Source organism: Pan paniscus, chromosome 13 (assembly GCF_029289425.2).
Source record: "Pan paniscus chromosome 13, NHGRI_mPanPan1-v2.0_pri, whole genome shotgun sequence".
In the NCBI taxonomy this organism is placed as follows: Eukaryota; Metazoa; Chordata; class Mammalia; order Primates; family Hominidae; genus Pan; species Pan paniscus.
This window is the reverse complement of record NC_073262.2, coordinates 136,635,433-136,661,088: the sequence shown is the minus strand read 5'-3', so window position 1 is coordinate 136,661,088 and position 25,656 is coordinate 136,635,433. Positions and strand designations below refer to the sequence as shown.

The following is a 25,656-nucleotide window of genomic DNA, read 5'->3' as shown; positions in this document are numbered from 1 at the left end:
CTGCTCTACAAATACAAGACTGGTCTCCTTGGGAGGAATTCAGGAGAAGCCAATGTTCTCTATCTTATTGCACAAGCAAAGATGAGCATCCCAGGCACTTCTCTCATCCTCTACCCCACACAGGAGAATCTCCTTATTCTGTATGTGGATCTGCAGAATAAAGATACACACGCACTTGGAATTCTGCCTTGTAGTGTTAATTTCATTGCTTAAATTAACCTCAACTACTCAAACAGATTGTAAAATGATGGAAGGCACAGGCTACCAATCCCTTTCACTTATTTTGAACCATTCTTATAGCCAAAGAAGTGCCCAAAGTCAACATTTAGTAACAACATGTTACATGTTACACATATAAAAGAAGAAGGGAAATTTCTTCTTGTCAGATAAGATTTTTGTAGGGAAAAAACTGATTTTAAAAATTTGATGCTATAAATGTGTATGTGTAGTACCCTAAGCCCCAACTGACTCCCACTAAATTAATTGTGGTTCAGAGATGCCTGTTTGGGTCTGATAAACAAATGAGGTAGGCCAGCTACTGTCACTTTTCCCATAAAGATTTCTATCTTCAGGGGAATAAAGGCTCACCTGCTCATACCTGAGTTCGGGTTGGGAAGGTCAGTGGGATGTCTGCTCCCTGTATCCAGCACCAGCTCAACCCTGACTTTCAAGCCTTTTATTTTGAGACCGAGGCTGCAGCCAGCAACTGTATCCATGACAACAACACACTTCAGTCCCCAGGTGGACCAAGAAGCAGCAGCATGGGAAAAAAGACATTTCCAAGATTCTTCCTGGAAAGAATGTGTGTTTGGAGCAGGAGGGCCCAGGAACACTCTGGAGACAATGCCTACAACAAGGGAATCATGTCCTTTGCTGGGCCCGAAACTCCATTGTCAAGTGGTTTGTGGACAATCAACATTCGTGTTGACCCCAACACAGAGCAGGAGCACCTGTTTGTGAGCCCACATGAGGCCTCAAAAAAGACCCATGACACATTGGGGTGGCTCTGAGTCAATGAATCTGGAGTCCCCGGGGCTACAGATGGATGCCTGACTTGGGGGAAACCAAAAAGTGGGCCACAGAATTCAGATCTGGCCATGTTGACAAGAACCGGAACCAGAGAGGGGAATTCATTTGCTTGCATTTAATCAGAATGCTCTAGTCATCTGCTTAGAGAAGTCAGTTCATGTAACTCTGGGAACCAAATCCCTATAGAAGTGAATCTGACCGAATTAAGGAATTTTATTTTGTCACCCTCAATAAAATGACAAAAGCAACACATGACAATTCCTCCATTATTTATTTCATGAACACACTCATTAAACCAAGCTGCAGGATTCTCAGTTGTGCAAAAGTACACAGGACACATTTAGTACCATACACAAGGACATAGCACCTTTGATTAGAAGTATGTTCAATACATTATTGTGAACTACACTAAAAATAATGATTTTTCATAAGCAAAATTCTCAGAGTAACCTGCAAAAACATCCACCAGATGAACTGGGTTGAAAACATTTAACAGTTCCCTCTCTAATGCAAGTTGCTTCTCAGTATTGGGCAAGTTTTCTGTCTTTAGTGTCAATGGGAGGATTTCTTTTGCAGCTGGATACTGATGTACTCACAGGCCTATTTCTGAAGCTAACAGAAACAGTCAATGGAAATATGAATATAAGGACAAATTCATTTAAAGGGGATCATCAAATAGGTTATGCTAAATACGACTTCTGGGAAGTTTTAGATTTAATTTACTGGTTTTATTCAAATTTCCTACTTGAGGGTAAGAGTTTGAGGCTGTTGTTTCTGCACAGTCTTACATACTGCCATAGACTTGATTTTTCCAGTCAGCATGGAGCTGACATTACCCTCTTCTGGTTTCAGAAAAGGCAGACATTTTAGTTGCCATGGTGAAGTGAAAGTGACATTCTTTCACTAATAGAGAAATTTTGAATATTTCATTCATTGACGATTTTTGTCATGTAAATTTTGCCCATCTACTGTCAACATCTGAAACCATGAATTGATTGGCCCTGTGAACAAGATTCCCTTTTAGGTCATTATTGGTGTTTAAGTAAAAAGGCATCTTTTATTTGTGTTAATTCCTTGCAAACATAGTGAATGTTGTGAGTGGCTATTTTCACTACCGCCCAGACACAAGGAAAATAAACTTTTTTAATTAATGCTTTTGTAGTTTTTCAAATTAGATCTTTTAGTAGCTTCCTTCTAAAATCTCCTCCTTCAGCCACTGAGTTCATAGTGTATTCAAAGCTGAGAAACTAATTATGGGCATTTCAATTGCCTTGTGCACATCCTGCTCAAATACCACCACTTCCAGAGAAAGCTGGGACTACAGGTGTTCAGTAAGATAATCTCTCCAATTCTATACCATTCCCTTCACCATCCATAATATTTATTTATTTATTTATTTATTTATTTATTTATTTATTTTATTTTCAGTCGGAGTCTCACTCTGTCACCCCGGCTGGAGTGCAGTGGTGCAATCTTGGTTCGCTGCAACCTCCGCCTCCCAGGTTCCAGCAATTCTTGTACCTCAGCCTTCTGAGTAGCTGGGATTACAGGAGCGCACCACCACACCCAGCTAATTTTTTTATTTTTAGTAGAGATGTGGTTTTGCCATGTTGGCCAGGCTGGTCTCGAACTCCTGACCTCAAGTGATCTGCCCACCATCCATAATATTTAAATAAGCATATTGACTTCTTCTTAAACTAAGGGTTAAATATAATATTTTATTTTAATAGTTTAGGTTCATGTATCTCATATCTTATGCTCAAGTTAATAATTCCTATTTGCTATACATTTATGAAAAAGCCTTATAAATGGTTTTAATAATAAATAGATATTTTAATATTTAATAATAAATAGATATTTATTGGAATCTAACCTTGGAAAATTTTCCCAAATACAGCAATAGGATTCATGCACAAAGATGCTCATCCCAATGATCAACTGGAGATAGCCTTCAATGAGAAAAATTATGGTAATCGCTAGAGGTTGCCTATTATGCAATTATTGATATAATGTTTAAGAAGGCTATGAATATAATAAAAACATATTTGATAAAATACTAAGTGAAAAAGCTTACATAAAAAGTATATATGTAGTATGATAACATTCTGTAAAATTTTGAAAGAGAATTGAGACATACATAGAAAAAAAATAGACTTGAAAAACCATCCAGAAATTGTTAGCAGTGATTACCTTAAGGTAATGGGGGACAATTTATGTTCTTTCTACATCTCTGTATGGTCTAAATTTTCTATAATAGCCAGCTATTATTTTTAATGGAAAAATAATAAATAAGAGGAGTATCCAATAAGAACAAAGTCAGTAGTGCCTTTCAAGGTTGCATTTTGGGCGACTTTTCACATATTTAGGAATGGGGGTGGTTCCTTCAATAGGAGCCTGGTGAGTCCAAGAGAGCAAGAGACTGCCTTGTCACCTCCTCTGACAGGTAAGAAGCATCCTGAGAAATGAAAACACTTTTCCTGAAGAGAGCGGGGTCCTCTTGCTGCAGCATGTTTTAGAATCTGGCCTAATTTGAGAGACTTTTAACAATATGCCAACTAATTAGTCACATAATACAAAAAAGGGAAAAGTAGAGAATCAATTGGAAATGAACAAAATAACAATACAGGAGTAAAGCATGACCAGGTTCTTATTCATAGGAGAGATGTTCTCCTATGTATGTGTTCGTCAAAAATAAGATTAAAGGAAAAAGGAGGCGGTAAGAACACACTTAAACTATCAACCTCCAGTCCCAGGCATTGAGACACAGAGAGAAACAGGCACCATTCTGGAGAAACACATAAAGGAAATATTCTTCCTTTATATCCGTCTTCAAGTATGAAACCAATCACACACTTTATTCTCAAGGTCTCAGCACACTAGGGTGATTTAAAATCATCCACCATGTACCCAGGGGTCTGAAAATCTCTCATTTAGTAGTCGATAGCAAAATGGTTCATCAGCGTTCCTTAATATGATCTGTAAAAACAAAGAAAGAACACTGTGTTAAGAATAGATTTCCCACTTCCATTCTCAGGCAGGATATGGTTTGCTTCAAAATATACTGGGAATATACTGGGAATATACTGGGAATATACTGGGAATATACTGGGAATAGATCCAAATATACCACCAAAGTTGAGAGATTTTTTTTTTTTAATAGAAGCAGCTCTGAGAATGTTTTTTTCTCTTAAAGATGTGTATTCTGACCAGTTTGTCGGTGTGAGCTGTGTGACTAAGGTTGAATGATCAAGGCTCAACTCATTCAATCTAGGTTAAAACCCAGAACGTTTCTGAGCATTTTATTTGCTCAGTGGTTTCTGCATAAATTTTTAAAAACTGAATTAAAACTGAAATAACATAAAAATGTGGGTTTATGATGAGTCCCCCAAGGAACAGCCTAGATTCTTTTAATGAACTAGAACGTAAGTGCAGCAAATGCAAGAATCAACGGATTATTATGCAGGAAATGAACAACTTCCAGGGACCTTCCTTAAAGTAAGGTCTATTCCCATAGTCTTCAAGGAGGGTGCCCACTGCTGAAGTATAAAAATAGGAGAAAACAAATGGCTTGCTCTCGCCCTGGATTCTTACTTCCTTTCAACTTTGATGTAAGAGAAGTAAAAAAATAGACAATTATCTGTTTATTTCATCCCAAGTTCCAGGATCAAAGGTTGATTCAAGGATGGAGACGGGGGAATTGGTAAAGGCTTGCCCCCAGGGTCAGCTCCTCGCCTAGGTCAAACGGTTTCCAGTTCACTCCCACAAGAGACTGACACTGTCTTCCCTGGCCACTACCCCAGGGAAGGATTACCCTCACCCCTCTACATAAAGAAGCCTAAGGAGACACTGGCAGAGCATACCTAGCTGGTTGCCTATAAAGTTATATTTTCAGTGATGTTCTTAAGGATATGACAAACACAACATTCAAAAAAATGATCTTATATCTAGAAGTAAAAAGCATACAAAAAGTTGGACATGCCAAATTTGTTGTCTCTGAGGCCACCAGTGGTTCTGAATTTTGGGGACACCTGTTTTCTCATGGGCTCTTTTGCTTCTCTTTTTTTTTCTGTGTAGATGCAAATGTCTACACCCACACACACACACAAAATAAGTGATGTCCTTCTCTTAGTTCCTTTTCATTAATCAGTTACTTAATTCTCAATATGTTAATAAAAGTTTAAGGTTAAAGAAAGGGCGAGTTGATAGGAAATCAGTCTGTCTGCCCGTTTTACTCACAGTCAGCACATTTGAGAAAGAATGAGAGATGAGAAGACTGGATATTTAGGAGGGGGATGTGCGTGTCTGAATCTGACTCTCTTCTGATTATTACCACTCTTTAATCACCTTTAGATTTGTATCATTTTAGTTGTTCTATCTGTTGCTGATTTTTTTTCTATATTTCAGCAGATAAACTAAACAAGATGACATGTGTTTCAAACCCCAAATTGTAATTTATTATAAGGTTTAATAGTGTTTTCATTAAACACGATTATGAAAAATTTGAAATAAGTTCTCCCTTAATATGCAAGGCTTATTTTCTTGAGCACTTCAGAAGGCTGTACCTCCCTTTCAGATTACATCAAATGTGCATCAGTCTTGCTCTAACAAAGCCCTCCATAATACAGTGCTTTTTAATATGAGCTATAACTGTCAGAACCCAAGGAAAAGAATTCTGAGACCAGAAAGATTGAAAGGAACCTGATGCAACATGATTTCCCCTATAGCACAATCACCCCATGAATAGGAATTTCTGCAGCTTAAGTACTTAATGCATAGACAGTGGTCAGTGTATGAGGTCAGTACCAGGGCCAGCACAGTTCTGAGCACTGAGCAGGTACTCAATAAATACTCACGGAAGGAAGGGAAGAGAGGAAGGAGAAAGAAGAGAATTCTTAATTATGTTTCCATTCCTTGCAATTTGCTTTCTCAAAAAAAAAAAAAAAATTCTAATCCAGTGGAATGCCCATTGCTGTTTTTTTCCTAACTTGACATGTCCATAAAACATTCTTAACATTTGGTTTCAACATTTGGACAGGTAATGAGAAAACATAATAAAAGCAAACGGTAAGACCATGGAGCAAAGCCTTGGGTTCAATTTTGCCAGTTAATTGAATTGCATTTTTATTGTGCAAAAGAGCTATTGTTAAAAACCTTGAATGCCTCACCAAAACATTTTTTGTTAGTAAAAAGATGATTAACATATTTGTATATTCATAGTAATAAATATAATATCATGAGAATAAGACATCTTTGGGTGCTGATCTGTAAATACATTCATGATACAGAATTAAGGAAGATCAAAAAATAACAGAACTTGGAACAGTGTGACCTTGTTTCAATTCACGCCAAAATAGCTGCATAGGTTGCAAGGGTTTTAAAAGGTCCTACAGGACAAGATACTTACACCCTGCCCCTAGCAATGCTAATCCCTGGTGTGAGCAGCAAAATTGGTAGGGAAGGTAATGTGAGGAGGAACTTCAACTTGTTCTTTCTCTATCTCTGTATTTTTTTTTTTTTTTTTGCACAATGCGTTATTTTCAAATTTGGTAATTTATGGAAATAAAATAACTGAGGAAAAATCATGATTTTAATTTAGTCTTAAAAGATGCAAATCTTCAGAGCAAAGTAAAAAGCTATTAGAATGACTCACCTTGCTATAATTAGATTTTTCTCCATTAGAGTTCATACAGTTTTATTTGATTTTATTAGCAATCTCTTTCAGAAGACCCTTGAGATCATTAAGCTTGGAAAGAGAAAAAAATAGAACTCATCTTAAGATAAATTTTCCAACTTTCATTTTTAAATTATCGCTCTGTGCCTTTTCTAAGAAACAGACATGTCTACTAAATAGCAAGCATGGCACATGTAAAATAAGGCAGAATGAGAGTGGCATGTGATATTTCAGATCCTGATCATTGCTTACTTTCTGAAATTATATCACTAGCAATTAGTAACCAATTAGTAAACCAATTAATATTAACTTTACTCAGATCCAAATCATTAGTGCTCCCAAACAGAAATAATAGATTGCAATAATACAAACAAGTAATATGTAAAAAGAATAATGTTCTATGTAACTAACATTAATAAAATTATAAGATACTAATTAAGTTTTGCTTTGGTAAAAGTATAATACTAATAAAAATAATGTGATACTAAGAAATCAAATTTTTGCAAATAAAAGATCTCCCCGCATACACAAAAACAGCAGACAATTTAAGTAAGTGGCATAATGAAATTAATCTTGATCCATGCATGTTTCACAAATTTATTACAAAAGATACATGAAGTCATTTTAAATTACATGTCATATTACTACATTTGCTAAAAGCAATTTCTGTACAGTTTGGTTTCTAATTTGCTTTATCACTCACTCAAGAAAAAAATCTGTATTTAAGTTGAGCTTAATTCCAGTAGTAACCTTTTACTTTAACTGTTTAAAAATAAAAGAAAAAAATGAAACTATAAGTGCTAATGGCTTCCTAAAATAAATAAGGCATAGTAAGATCCATACTTACAGACTTAAGATGAATTGTAAATAACTTTGTTTTCTGGTATAAGGAGATGGGGAAATTTTGTATTCCCTATGAGAGCTTTTGAGAGAGACTTGTATTTGTTAATAGTAAAATGACTTTAGTAAGCTGTTTAAAGTAGAGCAAAAACTCCAAGAGCAAAATACATTTTAAAAAAAGAGAGTTGAAAAACAATGGGAAAAAAATCATTGAAAGTAAGAGTTGGTTTTTTGAAAAGATAAACAAAATCAACAAACCTTTTAAGAAAAGGAAGAAGATACAAATAAATACAGTCAGAAATGAGAAAGACAACCTTACAACAGAGGGCATAGAAATGAAAGGGATCAGAAGGGGCTAGTATGAACAATTATATGCAAACAAGGTGGATAACCTAGAAGAAATGGAAATATCCCAGAAATGTACAACTTACAAAGACCTGAATCAAGAAGAAATACAAAGCCTGAACAGACAAACAACAAATGAAGAAAACGAAAATCAGCAATCAAAAAGCTTTCAACAAAGAAAAGCCCAGGATGGCTTACTGGGAAATCAGATGGCTTACTGGTAAATTCTAGCAGACAGTCAAAGAAGAACAAATGCCAAACCTTAGAATCTTCCAAAAAATAGAAAAGGGAACAAGTACAAATTCATTGTGTGAGGCCAGCATTGTTCTTTTACCAAAGCCGGAAAAGGATAACACAAGAAAAGAAAACTATAGGCCAATGTTCCTGAGGAACATAGATAAAGAAATCTCAATAAAATACTAGCAAACTGAATTTCAGAGCATATTAAAAGGATCCGTGGAGACACCACCACCCAGGGGTATTTAGCCCTGGGATGCAAGGGTGGTTCAAAATATGAAGATTCATCAGTGTGATACACTACATTAACAGAATGAAAGACAAAAACCACATGATCATCTCAATAGATACAGAAAAAGTAGTTGACAAAATTCAAGGTCTTTTCATGATAAAAGAAAAAAAAAAGACTCTCAACAAAATTGGTATAGAAGGAACTTACTACAACACAATAAAGGCCATATATGAAAAAACCCACAACTAACATCATATTTAATGGGGTAAAACTGAAAGCTTTTTCTCTAAGATCAAGAATAAGGCAAGGATGCCCATTCTCACCACTGCTATTTAACATAGCATGACAAGTTCTAGCCAGAGAAATCAGACAAGAAAAAAAGAAAAGAAAAGGCATCTAAATAACAAAGAAGAAAGTAAAATTATCTCTATTTGCATATAACATAATCTTATATGAAGAAAACCCTAAAGACTACACACACTCACACACACACTCACACACAATCACACACACACACAAAAACTGTTAGAACTGCTGGGCGTGGTGGCTCATGCCTGTAATCCTAGCACTTTGGGAGGCCAAGGCAGGCAGATCACAAGGTCAGGAGATGGAGACCTTCCTGCTCAACATGGTGAAACCCCATCTCTACTAAAAATACAAAAATTAGCTGGGCATGGTGGTGCACGCCTGTAATCCCAGCTACTCAGGAGGCTGAAGCAGGAGAATTGCTTGAACCCAGGAGGCGGAGGTTGCAGTGAGCTGAGATTGCACCACTGCACTCCAGCCTGGGCGACAGAGACTCTGTCTCAAAAAAAAAAAAAAAAAAAACTGTTAGAACTCATAAATAAATTCAGTATATTTGCAGGATACAAATTCAACATATAAAAATTAATGGCATTTCTATACACCAACAAAGAGCTATCTAGAAGGGAAATTATGAAAACAATCCATTAATATAAGTAACAAAAAGAATAAAATTCTTACAAATTTAACAAAGAAGTAAAAGTCTGGTACACTGAAAATTATAAAACATTGATAAAGGAAATCTTTTTTTTTTTTTTTTTTTTTTTTTTTTTTTTTTTTTTAAGAGATGGAGTCTCGCTCACTCTGTCTCCCAGGCTGGAGTGCAGTGGCGCGATCTCGGCTCACTGCAAGCTCTGCCTCCCGGGTTCACGCCATTCTCCTGCCTTAGCCTCCAGAGTAGCTGGGACTACAGGCACCCGCCACCACACCCAGCTAATTTTTGTGTTTTTAGTAGAGACGGGGTTTCCCTGTGTTAGCCAGGATGGTCTCGATCTCCTGACCTCGTGATCCACCTGCCTCGGCCTCCCAAAGTGCTGGGATTACAGGCATGAACCACTGTGCCCGGCCAGGAAATTTTAAAAGACACAAATAAATGGAAAAACATCCCATGTTCATGGATTGAAAAAATGAATGTTGCCAAAATATCCATTCTACTCAAAGAAGTCTACAGATTCAATGCAATCCCTATCAAAATTCCATGAGCTTTTTTTTAAAGAAATAGAAAAAACAATCCTAAAATTATATAAAACCACAGAAGATTCTGAATAGCCAAAGCAATCTTGAGCAAAAAGAACTAAGCTGGAAGCATCACACTTCCTGACTTCAAATTATATTACAAATCTAAAGTAATCAAAACAGTATGGTACTGGCATAAAAACAGACTATAGACCAATGGAATAGAATAAAGGGCCCAGAAATAAATTCACATATTTATAGCCAACTGATTTCTCCAAAGGCATCAGTGGGGAAAGGAAAGTCTTCAATAAACGGTGTTGAAAAAACTGGATATCCACATGTAAAAGAATAACATTGGATCCCTATCTCAGACTATACACAAAAATCAACTCAAAATGGATCAAAGGCTTAAACATAAGACTTGAAACTGTAAAACTCCCAGAAGAAAGCATAGGGGAAAACCTTCTTGACTCTGGTCGTGGCAATGATTTTTTTGGATATGACTCCAAAAGCAAGGACAAGAAAAGCAAAAACAAACAAGTGGGATTATGTAAAACAAAACCTTCTTCACAACAAAGGAAGCAATAAATTAAATAAAAGGGCAACCTATGAAGTGGGAAAAAGAGATTTACAAACCATTTATCAGTAAGCACCTAATATCCACAATACATAGGGAACTCATACAACTCAATACCAAAAATACAAATAAACTGATTAAAAAGTGGGTAGAAACTTAAACAGACACTTCTCAAAAGAAGAAATTCAAATGTCAAACAGGTATATAAAAAGGTGCTCAACACTTAAGCATCAGGGAAATACAAATCAAAACCACAATGAGACCATACCTCACACCTGTTACGATGCTTATTATCAAAAAGGCAGATGATAAGTGTTGGCAAGGAGGTGGGAAAAGGGGAACTCTTGTACACTATTGGTGGGAAGGTAAGTTGATATAGCTATTATGGAAAACAGTATAGAAGTTCCTCAAAAAAATAAAAATACAATTATCATATGATCCAGCAATCCCACCTCTGGGTTTAGGTCCAAAAGAATTGAAATCAGGATCACAAAGAGATATCTGCATTCTCACATTCACTGCAGCATGATTCACAATAGCCAAAATATGGAAACTACCTAATGTCCATCAAGAGATCAATGGATAAAGAAAATGTGGTACATACCTATAATGGAATATTTTTCAGCCTTAAAATAGGGAAAGAAATCCTGCCATTTTCCACAGCGTAAGTGGAGCTGGAGGACATTATGCTAGACAAAATTAGCCAGACACAGAAAGAGAAATAATGCACTATCTCACTTATATGTGAAATCTAAAAGAGTCAAACTCATCAAGTCAGAGAGTAGCATGGTGGTTGCCGGGGCTAAGAAGGAGGGGCAAATAAGGTGATATTGGTCAAAGGGCAGAAAGTTTCTGTTACGCAAGATAAATAAATTCTAGAGATCGACTGTACAGCATGGTGACAATAGTTAACAATATTGTACCCACGAAATTTGCCAGGAGGAGAGATTTTAAATTAATCTAATTCCCTCACACATACATACAACACTCACAGATGGTAAATATGTAGAAGTAATACGATGTTAATTAGCTGGGCTTGGTTGTAGTGATCATTTTGCAATGTATACCTGCATCGAAGCATCAGATTGTACATTTTAAATATATATACTTTTATATGTCAATGATATCTCAATAAAGCTGTTTAAAAATAAATTTAAGAGACTCCAGAAGCTTTCTTGAGAAACAAAAGATTATCCCTAAAATTCTGTGTGAGTAAAAAGAAGGAGGGTTTTTTAGTTGTTCAGAAGGGGAAGTAAGAGGACAGAGGGGGAAATTTTAAAAAAAGAGACGGAGCAGGGGGAAAGGGAGAAGGGGAGGGAGGCAGTGGGACCTCCTGAGTGATGGCCGAGGCTCTGCGTTGTGCAGTGGGGATCCAGGCTGACGAACTTCCTGGACCCTAGGAGTCAGGTCGGCGGTATCCACAATTCTACCGCCTCTCCTCTGACCCAGGGCCCAGGCTGGGGCCAAGGCTTGCACCCTGTCCCTCTCTTCCTGCATCCACTGTTGCTGCCCTCCTCTGTCCACTCTCTGCATGTCCCACAGCAGGGTCAGGACCAAGGTGTGGCTTGGGGAAGCTTTTGCCCAAACCCTAAGATGGCTTTCCATTAGCTCCCCCCGAAGTCACCCCAAATAAACTCGAGTAAAAAACAAAACAAACTAAAATAGACTGTTTTCTCTACAAACACACCACGTAGAAGAGTTCCCAGCGCATCTAACTCCCCAACCAGATTGCTGGAGCCTCTCCTCCACAACCATTCTGATCACTCAGAGAGCACTGTGAAAGGAGGATTCCAGATAGGTCCCTCTTGGGTTTTAAAACTCCCCGAGCCTTCTCTTGCATGGGAATAAAATCCAGCTCTATAAAGAGGCAAGCAAGTTCCCAGGCAGAATAACCCAGACTCCCCAACTTCTTCCCACTGGGCTCTTTTCTGGTTCATGCTGCCCCTCATTTCAGCTGCTTAGAACAACCCATGGTTCTCTAGACTTAGGGCCTTCACAGCTGCCAACTACTGCCTAGATTTTTTAAATGTTGAGGGTAAACAACACAAATAAATAAACAAGAAACTGTAAACAGATAAATTCTTATATGAGAGCTCTGCAAGGGACCCCTTTTGTTCATTTATTCATTCAATAAACATTTATTCATTCAATAAACATTTATTAAGGCTCTACTATGGACAAGGTACTGGGTGGTGGAGATTTTGCCAAACCAGATGGGGTCCTGTCTACCCACCGAACAGCCACAACACTGGGAGGTCTATGAATGTCATCATCCGGGATGCCATTCTCAAACTAACGTGATAGAATACCAAATATCATCTCCTCTTCAGAGCCTAGCAGGGATCTAGCATATACGAATCGATTGTGATTTGAACCTGATTATAATTTCAGCTACCCAGCTCAGAGTGAGGGCAGACACACTCTATGCCTGGTGTTCATATGCGTACTCACGCATTTCCAATGCCCTCCAAATAAAACAGGCAACGAATCAGAGTGGCAGCAAAGACTAGCATCAAGGCACACTGGCTCCCAAAAAGCTCTTTTGAGCCTTCCTTATGTTCCCTATAATTGTAAGCATCTTCACCTGCCTCCACAGCTGAAAGAAAGAAGAGGGGGCCCTGAGTCGGATAAGACAGAAAAGATTTTGGACATCATGGAAGTGGGACTTCAAGACTCTTCCCTGGGAGATGCTTAGAGCATGAGAAGCAATACCATTCCAGCACCCTGCTCTTAGACAGTGAATTAAGAAAGCTGAATATAACTTCTTTTATTACCACAACTACTGGCCTCTAGCTGAAAGCTCAAAGTATTAGTGACCAAAAAAAAAAAAAAAATCCAAACTATTAACAGAACCATACCTTTGTATCCAGTTGTCTAAATCGATGCCTCATTCTGCAAAGAAGTTAATGAAAAAGAAAGTGAACAAGAGAAAAACAGATTGAGAGAGGGCTATTAGGCTCCATTTTGCAGTCTTTTAAATTAAAGTACAGAATACAAGTCATTTTCACTCTTAGCTAAATCAAGAATCAGCTGCATTTACCTTTCTGATTTTCTTCTTAGTACCCAAACAAAGCAGAATTTTATCTCATCACAATTAGAAGTGCAGCACATAAATGCTATTGCTGTTGACAGGGCAGTGGAAAAGGACTTGTAAGTCTGTGTGTCCCTTGCAAAACCTAGATCTCAGAGTCTAGGGACGGAGGAGAGCTTATGACATCATCTCTGTTGTTAGAATGAGCATCCCATGCTTCTTTCAACAGCTGTACTGAACCCAGCAAAGGTATTAGTTGTGCTTATATATACTCATATTTTGTTAGAGCGAAACTTGAGGTGTGTTTTGAACCCTCAGGAAGAGTGACAGCTGTCAGTGAAGAACGTTAACATTTACAATAAGAGCACGCTCTATAGACTTCACAACACATTACTTCTGGGCCACCTACAGACTTAGCTATGACTTATCTATTTCTATAAGATGTTTAATCAACGTATTTCTTAATCACATGGATTTTATAACAGCTTCATGCGATTCATAAATGAATTCAGGATTTTTCATGGACAGCCTGTAACAGATCAACAAAATGGTTTTTCTAACTTCTAATATCTGTACTTCTTCACCACAAAGATAAATAGGTGTGTGGCACTTGCAAGATAATGCCAATGGCCCATGACCTGTGAGTCTTGCCAGAACCCACCTCTGCGGCCGCAGCAGGGGACCCACCCTCTTGTTACCTAGTTCCATGGCCCTGCACTGCAGGCTCCAAATACCTCTCTCTCTCCCAGGGCCTTGAAGGGCAATTGGGATAGTAGGTGGGTGTTTTTTCTCCTTCTCCAAAGGCTGGCACACACTTACGCGTTTGTCATCTTCAATTGCCCAGGTAATATCTTTGTGGTGGTATTGCTCTCTGTTGAAAATGCTCTTTACTGAGTTTGCTCAAATAAGCTGCCTACGTTCTATGGGCTTATGTCTACAGAGGGAGCCTTGCAAAGCAGAAAGGGATGTCTGACATACTCCTCTGAGGTGTCGTTGGCTTTTGTGTTGATCTTGACAAGGTAGTTTTCCTTCATGACACCCTCCCATGCCAGAGTCTCATTGTCTTCATTTTTGAAACCTTGAATAATGAGAAAAAGAAAACATTCAAATTGTTTCATTTGCCCCTTGCTTCCTAAATTAAGATCTTCTAAGGCATTTTGTGAGACTCTAGAACTAAGAATGAGATTCGTCCTGCACAGGCTGGTTTGACTGATGTTACTTCCTAGTGACAGCATCAGAGTGATGGAATAGTAATGGCTTTCTCCTAACAATGAAGAATTGGAGCTGCCTGTGTGAAATAGGAATGCAATCTTTATTCTAAATAATCGATCCAAATCCTATCTGTGTGTTTTGTGACTTAGCAAAATCATTCCACTAATGAATTTAGTTCTCACATTTGATATGTGCTCTTCTTCCGTTTTGATGACATAAAAATGCTAAACAATTCAGCTGGATAATTGCTGATGAATTGTGTACTTACTCTCAACCTAAAACTGGGGTAGGAGCTCTGGAGGAGAGGAAAATAAGCCCGAGACATTGTTCCTGTCCTTCTGAAACATGAGCTGTGGACCTCAAAGAAAATTCACCTAAGATAGGGCATGCCGTAAGATTGTTCTGGGACATATTCCAGTAAGATTTTTAGTTCAATTTCTTATGGTGCCTGAGCCTTTCGGAAGACAGGAAAACAAAAGGACAGATCCACATGTCACCTATATTTCAGGTACGAATGCAATAGACGTCAAACCTCCACACAAATTCACGGGGACAAGAGAGCACATATGCTCACACAGGTGTCCATTTGGAATAAAATTATGTTGTTTTTAACTTTTGAGTTACCATTTAAATGTATTCATCAACATGTTAGAGTTTAGGAATAATTATAAGATTTCTCTGGATTTAAAAAGAATTAATTGGCGGTCAAAGACAGAACCAATATGCACATGGCTGGATTTAAGCAAATTCTGTGTGTGTGTGTGTGTGTGTGTGTGTGTGTGTGTGTGTGTGTGTGTAGATGACGTTTCGCTCTTGTCACCCAGGCTGGAGTGCAGTGGTGCAATCTCGGCTCACTGCAACCTCTGCCTCCCTGCAACCTCAGCCTCCTAGGTTCAAGCGATTCTCCTGCCTCAGCCTCCCAAGCAGCTGGGACTACAAGCGCATACCACCAAACCCAGCTAATTTTTATATTTTTAGTAGAGATGGGGTTTCATCACGTTGGCCAGGCTGGTCTCAAACTCCTGACCTCAAGTGGTTTACCTGCCTCAGCCTCCCAAAGTTCTGGGATTACAGGCTTGAGGCACTGTGCCCAGCCTCAATTTAAGCAAATTCTACATAGCAAATATGTATTTATTTTTAAGTGTGGTTATTCACTTTACAAAATAATTCTTAACTAATTTTTTGAATTGTATTTTTCCCAACAAAGAAGTTTCAATGTCTTTTCTTCAAACAAAATCAATGAGAGAGTCCAACAGGAGTGCTTAAAAATCAGCATGGAAAGGGTAGACACTCCTGGACACAGACAGCCAGAGAGCAAGGATGACAAATGACCAAAAAATAAAAATAAAAAATGACCAACCTCTGTAACAGTCAAAGAAATGCTGATTGAAATGATGACATCACATTTTCACTAACCATACTGGAAAATTAGCAGTAAAATAATGACTATATCCCATGTTGGCAAGAACGTGGAGAAATAGGTCTCCCATATGAGGGGGCAAATCTGTCAATTGTTACTGCCTTAGGGTAATGGGGGACCAGAAGGTGGAGGAGGGGGGACAGCCAATATACAAAGACTTAAGAGGTGCATACCCTTTATTTAGAAATTTCTCTTTAGAAATAACTCAAAGGAAAAAAGTATTCATGTGCTCAGAAATGAATGCATAGAACTCTTTAACATAGCATTATATGCTAGCAAAAGCATCAAAACAATCTACATGTTTAACAAGGAACTGATTAATTATGGTGCATCCATAGGCTGGAATACTACTCCACAGTTGAAGATTGTCATGTAGATTAGATGGTTATTTGTGGATATGGAAAAATTTTGCAATGTATTATTAGTTAAATGAGCAAGTTAGATTATGAATGTGTGTGTGTAGAGCAATCCAATTACTATACACCCACACAAAAATAACAGAATAAACACCAGTGTGTTGACAATATTTACCTCTGGATGGTGGGTTACATGTGCTCTTCATCTTTATTTGTGCTTTTCTATATTTTTCAAATGTCCTATAATGAATATGGATTGCTTTCTGAATCATGCAAAATAATACATTTTATGAAAAAGCAATTACTGTGTAGCATACATTTTTATTACTTGAAGATGTCACCAAAAAAAGTACCAAAAGTGAAACTTTGGATTCTACTGCTCTGAAAGTCATTTGAAAAATCTCGCATTTTTCTCCAAAGAAGAACAATTTCAGAATTAAACCCATGACGTCACCACCATTTGGAGGCAAAGCAAAATACATGTAGGAAACGAATTGCCAGCTAGAGGCCCTGGCAGCCTCCAAGTGCTGCGGTTTCAGGCATTAGTCATCTCCAAGGAGGAGAAGCAAATGAGCAGGCAGTGACCAGGCACCCTGGGGAGTCTGCAGTCAGAAAGTGGGGCTCTTGGCTCTCTCTGTCCCATTACCACCACACCACCCGAGGGTGGAGAAAGATCCTGTCCTTCTGTTGTCTCCTATTCTCAGTGTTTCTTTGTTTCTTCCGAGAATATAAACTATCTGAAGAGGGATCATGTCAACAGTTAAACACACCATTTCTCTGGTTATTATGAGATCGCCACTCTCCCAGGGGCCCACTTGGGAGACAGGTCCAAATTCACTCTTTCATGTCTGACTTATCTGGTGGCTTCCTTGTGCTGAAGCCCCTTTTCATTTGCTGGCCAAATTGGGGGATTTGTTTCCATTTTATAGTCATATTGTGCTTAATCATTAATTAAGTTTTAGGGGAATGTAATGAATTTCGTCCTGCCTTCTCAACCTCACCCCTAATCTGGAGTACTGATTTGTCCTTATTTAGACACTGAATTTCCTAATTCCCCTGATCCTGGGACTGAGTACAATGTATCTTTGGAGAATGGACCTTTATCCCATGCAGCCCCTCCTCCCACACATCCTCAACCTGAATCCCACTAGCGATGAGCAGTTCACTACCTCCACAGAACAATTAATCTCATTTCCAGATAGCCCACACTGTTAGACATTGTTCTTTGTACTGAATCAAAATCTTCCTCACTTTTATCCATTGTTTGTTTTCTCCCCTGAATCATTCAGAAAGAAGTATGACGCTTGTAGGTTTTCTGTTACCTGAAGGCACAGAATGGCCCCCTAAGACTTCTCCCAGGTCCTATAGCCACCAGCCATGACATGGCTTCAAGACAGAACAAATGAGAGTCCTGAGGCATGTCATTAAGTGCTTCTAGTATCTGGGTGCCATGTTTGAGTCAAATTCCAGATCTGAACTTCCAAATCCTCTCCCTGATATAAAGACTTTTTGTGCTTTTAGTCAGAATTGACTCACTTTGTCTTTCAAGGCAAAACGATGGAAAGAAAGATGCAACTTATCCAAATTGTCAAAACAGTTTCTTCATTAAGAACAGCAATCACATATGTGTGATCGTTAATGACATCCCCAAAGCGACATTTAACATCTTAAAATAATGCTGTTAAAAGAGTTGACTATGATGATTCTTTAAGGCATGACACGAGTTCGGGGTCGTGAATACATTTATATTCTGAAAGCCAGACTTCAGGGGCTCACAGCTATAGGGAGAGCACAGAAATATGTTATGATCAATATTTAAAGTAATATTTATGAGTACTTTGTCTCCTTTTCTAAGTAGTTCAAGAACCCCACAAAAAACGATGCTTCTTGGCAAGTTAAATTTTTCTTAATTGCCACCAATTACCATGTCTAGGTTAGCAAAATTTATATTTTTACTTTCTGAATCTTCAAAATATTTGAGATTACACTAAAGGCACAGGCATAATCAGCCCTCTATGGAACATGAATCCAGTGGTGGCAGTCAGTGACCATTTTATCAAATACCCTTAGGAAAAAAACAGAAGGGAACAGCTGTCCAGCAGCCACTGAAAGACACAACACCTGTGAACAGTAGAATGAGGATTTTTAAAAAAAGCAGAGAGAAGGACCACCTAACCCTATTCCTTTAGTCACATGTAATGGATTCTCCCCTAGATTTCCCACTTCCAAATTGCCCTTAACTCCAAATTTCCTATCTAACAGCGACTTTTCTTTTTTCAGTAGTGTTCCAGGTGGAGGCGGGGAGGCATCTCACGACCCTCCCCTCCGCCAACATCTTCCCCAAATCACAGGAGTGAGCATCAGGATCTGAGAAGCCTAATTCCACGTGGTGATCTGTGGGTCTCCCCACACCAGCCCTGGGAGTTTCTTTGCTCATTTCTGCCTTGAGGGAAACAAGTCCAGTCATCAAAGAGGTGTCATGATGTATGTTTCATGGTTCATGTCACCATTTCTTGCACTGTAGTGTCTCCTGTCTACAGTTTTTCCTTCCTCTGGGATTCATTGTGACTTGGTGGGCTGAGGGCAGGGGAAAGGGGACCGTATGGAGCTAAAACGTGGCTGTAGGATACAGTCCAAGCCTTACTCTCGTCTCCTGCAACCCTCAGTCCTGAGGTCTTCTCTCCCCTGTCCTCCTACCTCTCTTAACTCCCTCCTCCCTCTGCCCACTCCTCGCTCTGTGGCGCCATCTCAGCCTCTGCCTCTTTGCTTGGCTAATTCCAATTCATCTTCTGGGTCTCAGCTTGAATATTCCCTTCCTCCATAAATCTTCCCTGATGCACTCTAGTCAAGGGTTTAAATGTCCTCTCTGTGGCCATCACAACCCCCTGCACATTCCCTAAAATTAGTGTTTCCCACACTTTTTAATTAAGGCTTTTCCACTTTCATTCTCTGCTCCCCACTCCCCCAGATGATGAGCCCTGCTCGAGGGCACAGATAGCTTCTAGCTTATTTAGCACCAAATCCCCAGGGCCCACTATCATGTGGTAGGCTCTTGGCACATATTTGTTGAATCAGCTCTCCCAGTCCCCCTCACTCACTGCATCGCAGGCTCTCCGCAAAATTATCTACGTCACCTCTGGTCCAGCTCCCACCAAGTGATGGCCTCCAGGCCCAGCCCATGTGCCTTTGTTCATGGCTGCAGCCTCAGAACTGAGACTTCATGTTTGTGCAGGACTGACCCCCTCCTGCAAGAGGACTGCTTTTACACTATTTATTTTTATAGGTGCTAAGGGGGGGCGCTCCTTTTCATGCTGTGCTTTTCTTGCCTATGCACAATTTCCACCCATCCTTGTGCTCACTCAATTTTCCAATTTAGATCTGTGGGTAGTGTGGTGTGCGTTTTACAGAACTCTGCCAAAGTGGACTGTGGCAGGAAATGAGGTTGGTAGACTCTTGCTTCTGAAATTTATCAGAACTCAATGATGTTCCTTTCTAACTTTTGTTCCCCTACTTAGACATTTTATGAGCACTTTTTTCATTGGTTTCTGGGGGCCTTCCGGAATATAAGTGATGATAGGGTTTAGGACACACTACCTCAAAATATGGCACCACGGCATATTGAATATTTTAAACTGAAAGAATTGAAGAAAAACCACACAATCAGGAAGGTCTCTCTGATCTGACTTTTCCTGCCCCTCTCCCCAGAAGCAGGTCATATCACCTAGGAAGGATTTTCTGACCTTCCCCTACAGCAGGTCATAGGACCCTCATGTGAGAGGCACACTCCTTATACCTAGGGAAAAACAGTGTCCTCATCTCCAAAGACACAGGGATGCAGAGAGAAATGTGAATGCATAGGCCTTGCTAGGTTTCCCAGTTTATTACCATGGGATCATACTCTGCTTGCCCTATCCTATTTCTCCACAACCTTCCACTCTTCATTCAACCTACTATTAAAAATGTTCAAGTTTGGCTGAGAACAGTAGCTAACGCCTATAATCCGGTAACTTTAGGAGGCTGAGGTGGGCGGATCACTTGAAGCCAGGAGTTCGAGACCATTCTGGCCAACATGGCGAAACCTGTCCCTACTAAAATACAAAAATCAGCCTGGCGTGGCGGTGCACGCCTGTAATCCCAGCTACTCGGGATCCTGAGGCAGGGGAATTGCTTGAACTCGGGAGATGGAGGTTTCAGAGAGCCGAGATTGCGCCACTGAACTCCAGCCTGGGGGACAGACCGAGACACCATTTCCGAAAAAAAAAAAAGGTTGTTTCTTTGGATCTTCCTTTCCTTATGAAGGCTCCTATGTCACATAAAACTTGTACTAAATTTCTATGCTTTCCTCTTGTTACTCTGTCTTTTGTTGTAGGGATCTCAGCCATGAGCCTAAGACAGGTAGAGGAAAAGATATTTTTCCTCCCTGACTGTAACAAGATAACTGGATAATTTATAAATATCAAGGAAGCCTTTTCAATGCCAAATTGCCAAAGGTCATTTTCTAGAGCCAAGTTCATGCATTTTTAAAACATCCACACAGGGCCAGGGCGCAGTGGCTCGTGCCTGTAATCCCAGCACTTTGGGAGGCCAAGACGGGCAGATCACAAAGTCAGGAGTTCAAGACCAGCCTGGCCAACATAGTGAAACCCCATCTCTACTAAAAATACAAAAATTAGCCAGGTGTGGTGGCGGGTGCCTGTACTCCCAGCTACTTGGGAGGCTGAGGCAGGAGAATCACTTGAACCCAGGAGGTGGAGGTTGCAGTGAGCCGAGATCATGCCACTGCACTCCAGCCTGGGCAACACAGCGAGACTCTGTCTCAAAAATAAATAAATAAATAAATAAATAAATAAATAAATCATCCACATTGATCACAGATGCTGCTCAGAAAGAATGTGCTCAGGAAAGGTTTTTTCCAAGGATGGAAAACATACACGATCTTCAAATTACTTGTGAAAATATATCAATTTTGGAACAGTAGTAACAGAAAATCAGCTAAGTGCAGAGTATGCTGAAGAGGCTCTTTCTTAAAGATCTGCTGCAACTGCCTGGGCATGGTGAGGATCAGGAAAGTCTCCCCGGGTTCAGCCCATGTACTCAGCATTTTCCAGGGGTGAATGCAGCTGCAGATGTCAGGGCATAGAAAATTGTGTTCTAAATTGTTCGAGGCATCAAAGATAACGTGGGACTGCTCGAACTACCCAAGTCTAGTATGGTAGGTGAGTTAATGAGAGGTAAGCCCCCATGCACCTTGCTCCAAGGGTGCCACGCATTTCTGCTGTGAATTTGGGAGTAGGACAGGCAGTGAGAAGCTCCCCTTCTTTTGATAAATCAGCATTGGGTGGGGGAGGCATTCTCAGAGGACTGGCGCATTCAGCTCAGTGATGCCTAGAATGGTAGGTGGCCAAACAGGGCCACGATGGCCAAACAGGGCCACGGATTCTTCCACCCACCGGGCAGGCTGTCCTTCCCACCCAGAAGCAGAGTCACATTCTCTACCCGCTCTGTCTGGGTGGGCCTGTGACTTGCTTGGATCAATAGAACGCAGCAGAAGTGACGTCATCTGACTTTCTGAGCCACAGCCTCAGGGGCCTTGCAGTACCTGCTTTTTGCAGGAACCCAGCTGCTATGTGTGGTGACACTGAGACTCCCTGCTGCTGGCCAGCCAGCACTGCATGTGAGAATGCGTGTGGACGTCCAGACCAGCCAGCCTGGGGTCCAGCTTCAAATCACTGGATGCTTCAAGGAACAGAGGCAGCCAGCCCAGCCCAGCTCTGCCCTGCCCTGCCCTGCCCTGCCCCAGGAGGGACCCACAGAATCATGGGCAAATAAATGCTTTCAGGAAACCAAGTTTTGGGGTGACTTGTTACATAATTATATATAACTGATCCACTTAGAGACGTAAAATGACCCTCCTTTATTTTTTTCACAAGAAGGAAACTGAAAATGAAAATCCTGAAGGTACCAAAGCGTGGTCCAACCCGAGTCATTAACTCTACATCCCTTGTCAGCACACAGGGCCGTTAAGACTAGAAGGGTGAACAGCAGTCCCTGAAACCAAGGAGGTTCCCAGAAGGCAAAAATGCCCATGTTACAATTGGGATAGTCCTGGGCAAATGGGCACAAGCTGCTCACTGTAACTGAATGGGTAGAATCTGCTCATCCTAACAGGATGGGCACAAGCTGGCACCCTAACTGGATGGGCACAAGCTGGCACTCTAACTGGATGGGCACAGGCGGCTCACCCTAACTGGATGGGCACAGGCTGCTCACCCTAACTGGACGGGCACAAGCGGCTCACTCTAACTGGATGGGCACAAGCTGGCACCCTAACTGGATGGGCACAAGCAGCTCACCCTAACTAGCTGGGTACAATCTGCTCACCCTAACTGGATGGGCACAAGCAGCTCACCCTAACTGGATGGGCACTAGCTGGCACCCTAACTGGTTGGGGGCAGGCTGCTCACCCTAACTGGATTCCCAGGATGCAGGACTCTCAGTACTAAGATGGGGAAGTCCTGGGCAAACTACAACGAGATGGTCACCCTAGGCCCTAGGCACATTTGCCATTCTGAGTCCCTTCCTTCAGAAAAAATATATTAAAAATATTTTATGACTTAGTTGGTGTAAAACAAATACATTAATATATATGAGAACACTTTCTTTAATCTAAAAGCTCATTTTTTTCTTCTGGTTTTGAAAGAAAATGTAAAGATGTTCAGGAGCCCCTGAGGTCCTGTGGGCCCTGGCACTGTGCCTGATGGAGGAGTTGGCCCCACAGCTACATCCCCAACCCAGAGATGGATCTTTGGCTTAGGTCTGAGGTTAAGGGATGAAGAAAAAGGCCAGGGGTGCCCTTTCTATCTTTTCTTTTGTGTCCAAACCTCCAAACAAATAAAAACAGGCCCCTTCCTCCCTGCATGCTTAATCTGGTTGAGGCATAACTGGGGGCTAGGAAGATTGTCTGGCTTAGTGGCTCTGGGAGAAACTCAAGCCTGATGTGGTTTCCTACAGGGCCAGGAAGAGAGCTGGATGCTGGCTCCCTGCATTCAAAGGACATATGGCTGACAGCTGCTACCACTTCAGGGGTAGGGAGTGGTGGCTGGGTGGGGAGCAGCCTGCACCCCAGTTTGTGAGGGCTAGGTGACCACATGAGAGAGAGAATGATCCACAGTCTGATGTGTGGATGCGTTGGGTTGATGGCTGCCTTCCTAAAGACATTAGTGTGTGGAGTGTGTGTGGTGGACCCCTGGAAACCAGAGGCTAGGGTAGGGGGCAGCCACCAGAGAAATCATGGCCAAGTCTTAGGAGTTGGGGTCAGAGGTGACAGCCAGGGACTCTCTGAAGGACCCCCTGAGTGCCCACACAATCAAGGATCAGTTTCAAACATCTGCCAGGCCAGAGGGCACGAAGCAGCCCAGAACAGCATCACTAAGAAAAGGCTTTCAGCTCCCCTTCCCATCCTGTCCCTCTGTGCTCCAGCTGTGGAGGGTCAGTCCCCACAGCTGGTGAATGGGAGCAAAGAGAGGGAACAGCCCACTGCCGACCCTCCCTGACAGCTCCATCAGCTGGGAATGGGGCAGGGAGGAGGAGTCTCACCTCTGAATAGCAATTAATAGGCTGGCTAATATATTGAACTGCACGTTCCTATTTCTTTCTTTCTTTCTTTCTTTCTTTCTTTCTTTTTTTTTTTGAGACGGAGTCTCGCTCTGTCGCCCAGGCTGGAGTGCAGTGGTGAGATCTCGGCTCACTGCATCCTCCACCTCCCGGGTTCAAGCAATTCTCCTGCCTCAGCCTCCCGAGTAGCTGGGACTACAGGACTACAGGCACACACCACCGCACCCGGCTAATTTTTTTGTATTTTAGTAGAGATGGGGTTTCACCGTGTTGCCCAGGCTGGTCACAAACTCCTGAGCTCAGGCAATCCGCCCGCCTAGGCCTCCCAAAGTGTTGGGATTACAGGCGTGAGCCACCACGCCTGGCCACACATTCCTATTTCTAAACTGAGATGATGTTTTCTCAAATATGACAATTGTAAGATTTTCTATTTTCCTAAGAAGAGTCACAAACCGTGCTGGAGTCAGATTTAAAGGTTCCTAGAGAATAAATTTCACGGGAACAATGAAAAGCAAAAACAAAGTCATGATTGGACACTATCCCATGAATTCTGCCCGTTCAACATACTATTTACATTATTATTACACGATCTGTCCAAAAGTCGTTCATTCCCTGCAAAGCAGGCTATCCCGGCAGATCTACAGTGCTTTCTTCAGCTACATTTCCTCTAGAGTTATTCATTGGTTGGCCTGAGGCCTGATCTTTACAGAAGTACAGATGTAAACAGTGAAAGATCTGTGAATAATTCCTTCCTGTTGAGATACACACCAGGCATCCTTCCCTGAAATTAATCGCTGCTTCTGATCCCAAGTACACATGGATAAACCACTCACAGCAGACAGAAGACTCCATGTTTTTCTCCTTGCAGCAACACTTGAAGCACTTCTTCACCACCATGTAGAAGTAAGCGAAGACGATAAAGGGGAAGGGGATATTGAGGCGGCTGCAGTACTCCTGCACCAGGAAGTACCTCTGGAACTTCCAGACCTGGTCATTGTTCTCCTGGACGGTGCCCACCGTGTAGCTGGTGAGGGAAGAGAGAAGGCCAAGACTTAGCATTGCGCATGCCTCATCGCTAAACTGCCAAGTATGGCAATAGTGGTATTAAGCTATTACTGCAATAGCTTAAGTCTAGACAGGAGAGAAGAATCCAGACTGATACACGAGCCAAAATAACTCAGCAGGAAGTGAAAGTGATCTTCAATTCATGCTGGGTCAAAAGTGTGTCTGGCTTTTGGTGGTTTTTTTTTTTTAATCACAAAAAAATGCTCAACAAACTTTAAAATTATTTTATTTCAAGATCTTTCAATGATTCTCTTTTTTTATTCATTTCTTATGATGTTAGATACAAAGTGGTCCAAGATGTCAACACCCTTGGGACTAGCATGGTGGCCCTGATCCATGTCTAAGTGTAAACAGCCTGAGAAGAAAACAGCTTGTTAGTGTTTATCAAGAGCCTTAAAAATGTTCATCCCTTTGACCCAATGACTTTACTTCTGGGAATCTACCCTAAGAATAAGGAAATACTAAGAAAAAATATATATGTAAATGAATATATATGCATAACTGTTGGCCACCAGCACCATATGTAACAGCTGCCCCCACCCCCTACT

At 40.8% G+C, this 25,656-nt stretch overlaps 1 protein-coding gene across 1 annotated transcript in view; it reads right to left on the bottom strand.

The window, feature by feature from the left end:
- Positions 1-1,295: 1,295 nt before the first annotated feature.
- TRPM8 (transient receptor potential cation channel subfamily M member 8) overlaps positions 1,296-25,656 on the bottom strand; it is a 93,957-nt gene continuing 69,596 nt past the window's right edge. The window contains exons 21-25 of the mRNA XM_055109243.1: positions 24,877-25,067; positions 14,420-14,519; positions 13,269-13,302; positions 6,680-6,772; positions 1,296-4,005 (exon numbers count right to left, since the gene is read on the bottom strand). Of these exons, the coding sequence (XP_054965218.1) occupies positions 6,722-6,772; positions 13,269-13,302; positions 14,420-14,519; positions 24,877-25,067 (376 nt within the window). The 3' untranslated portion in view covers positions 1,296-4,005; positions 6,680-6,721. The remainder of the gene's footprint in view (positions 4,006-6,679; positions 6,773-13,268; positions 13,303-14,419; positions 14,520-24,876; positions 25,068-25,656) is intronic.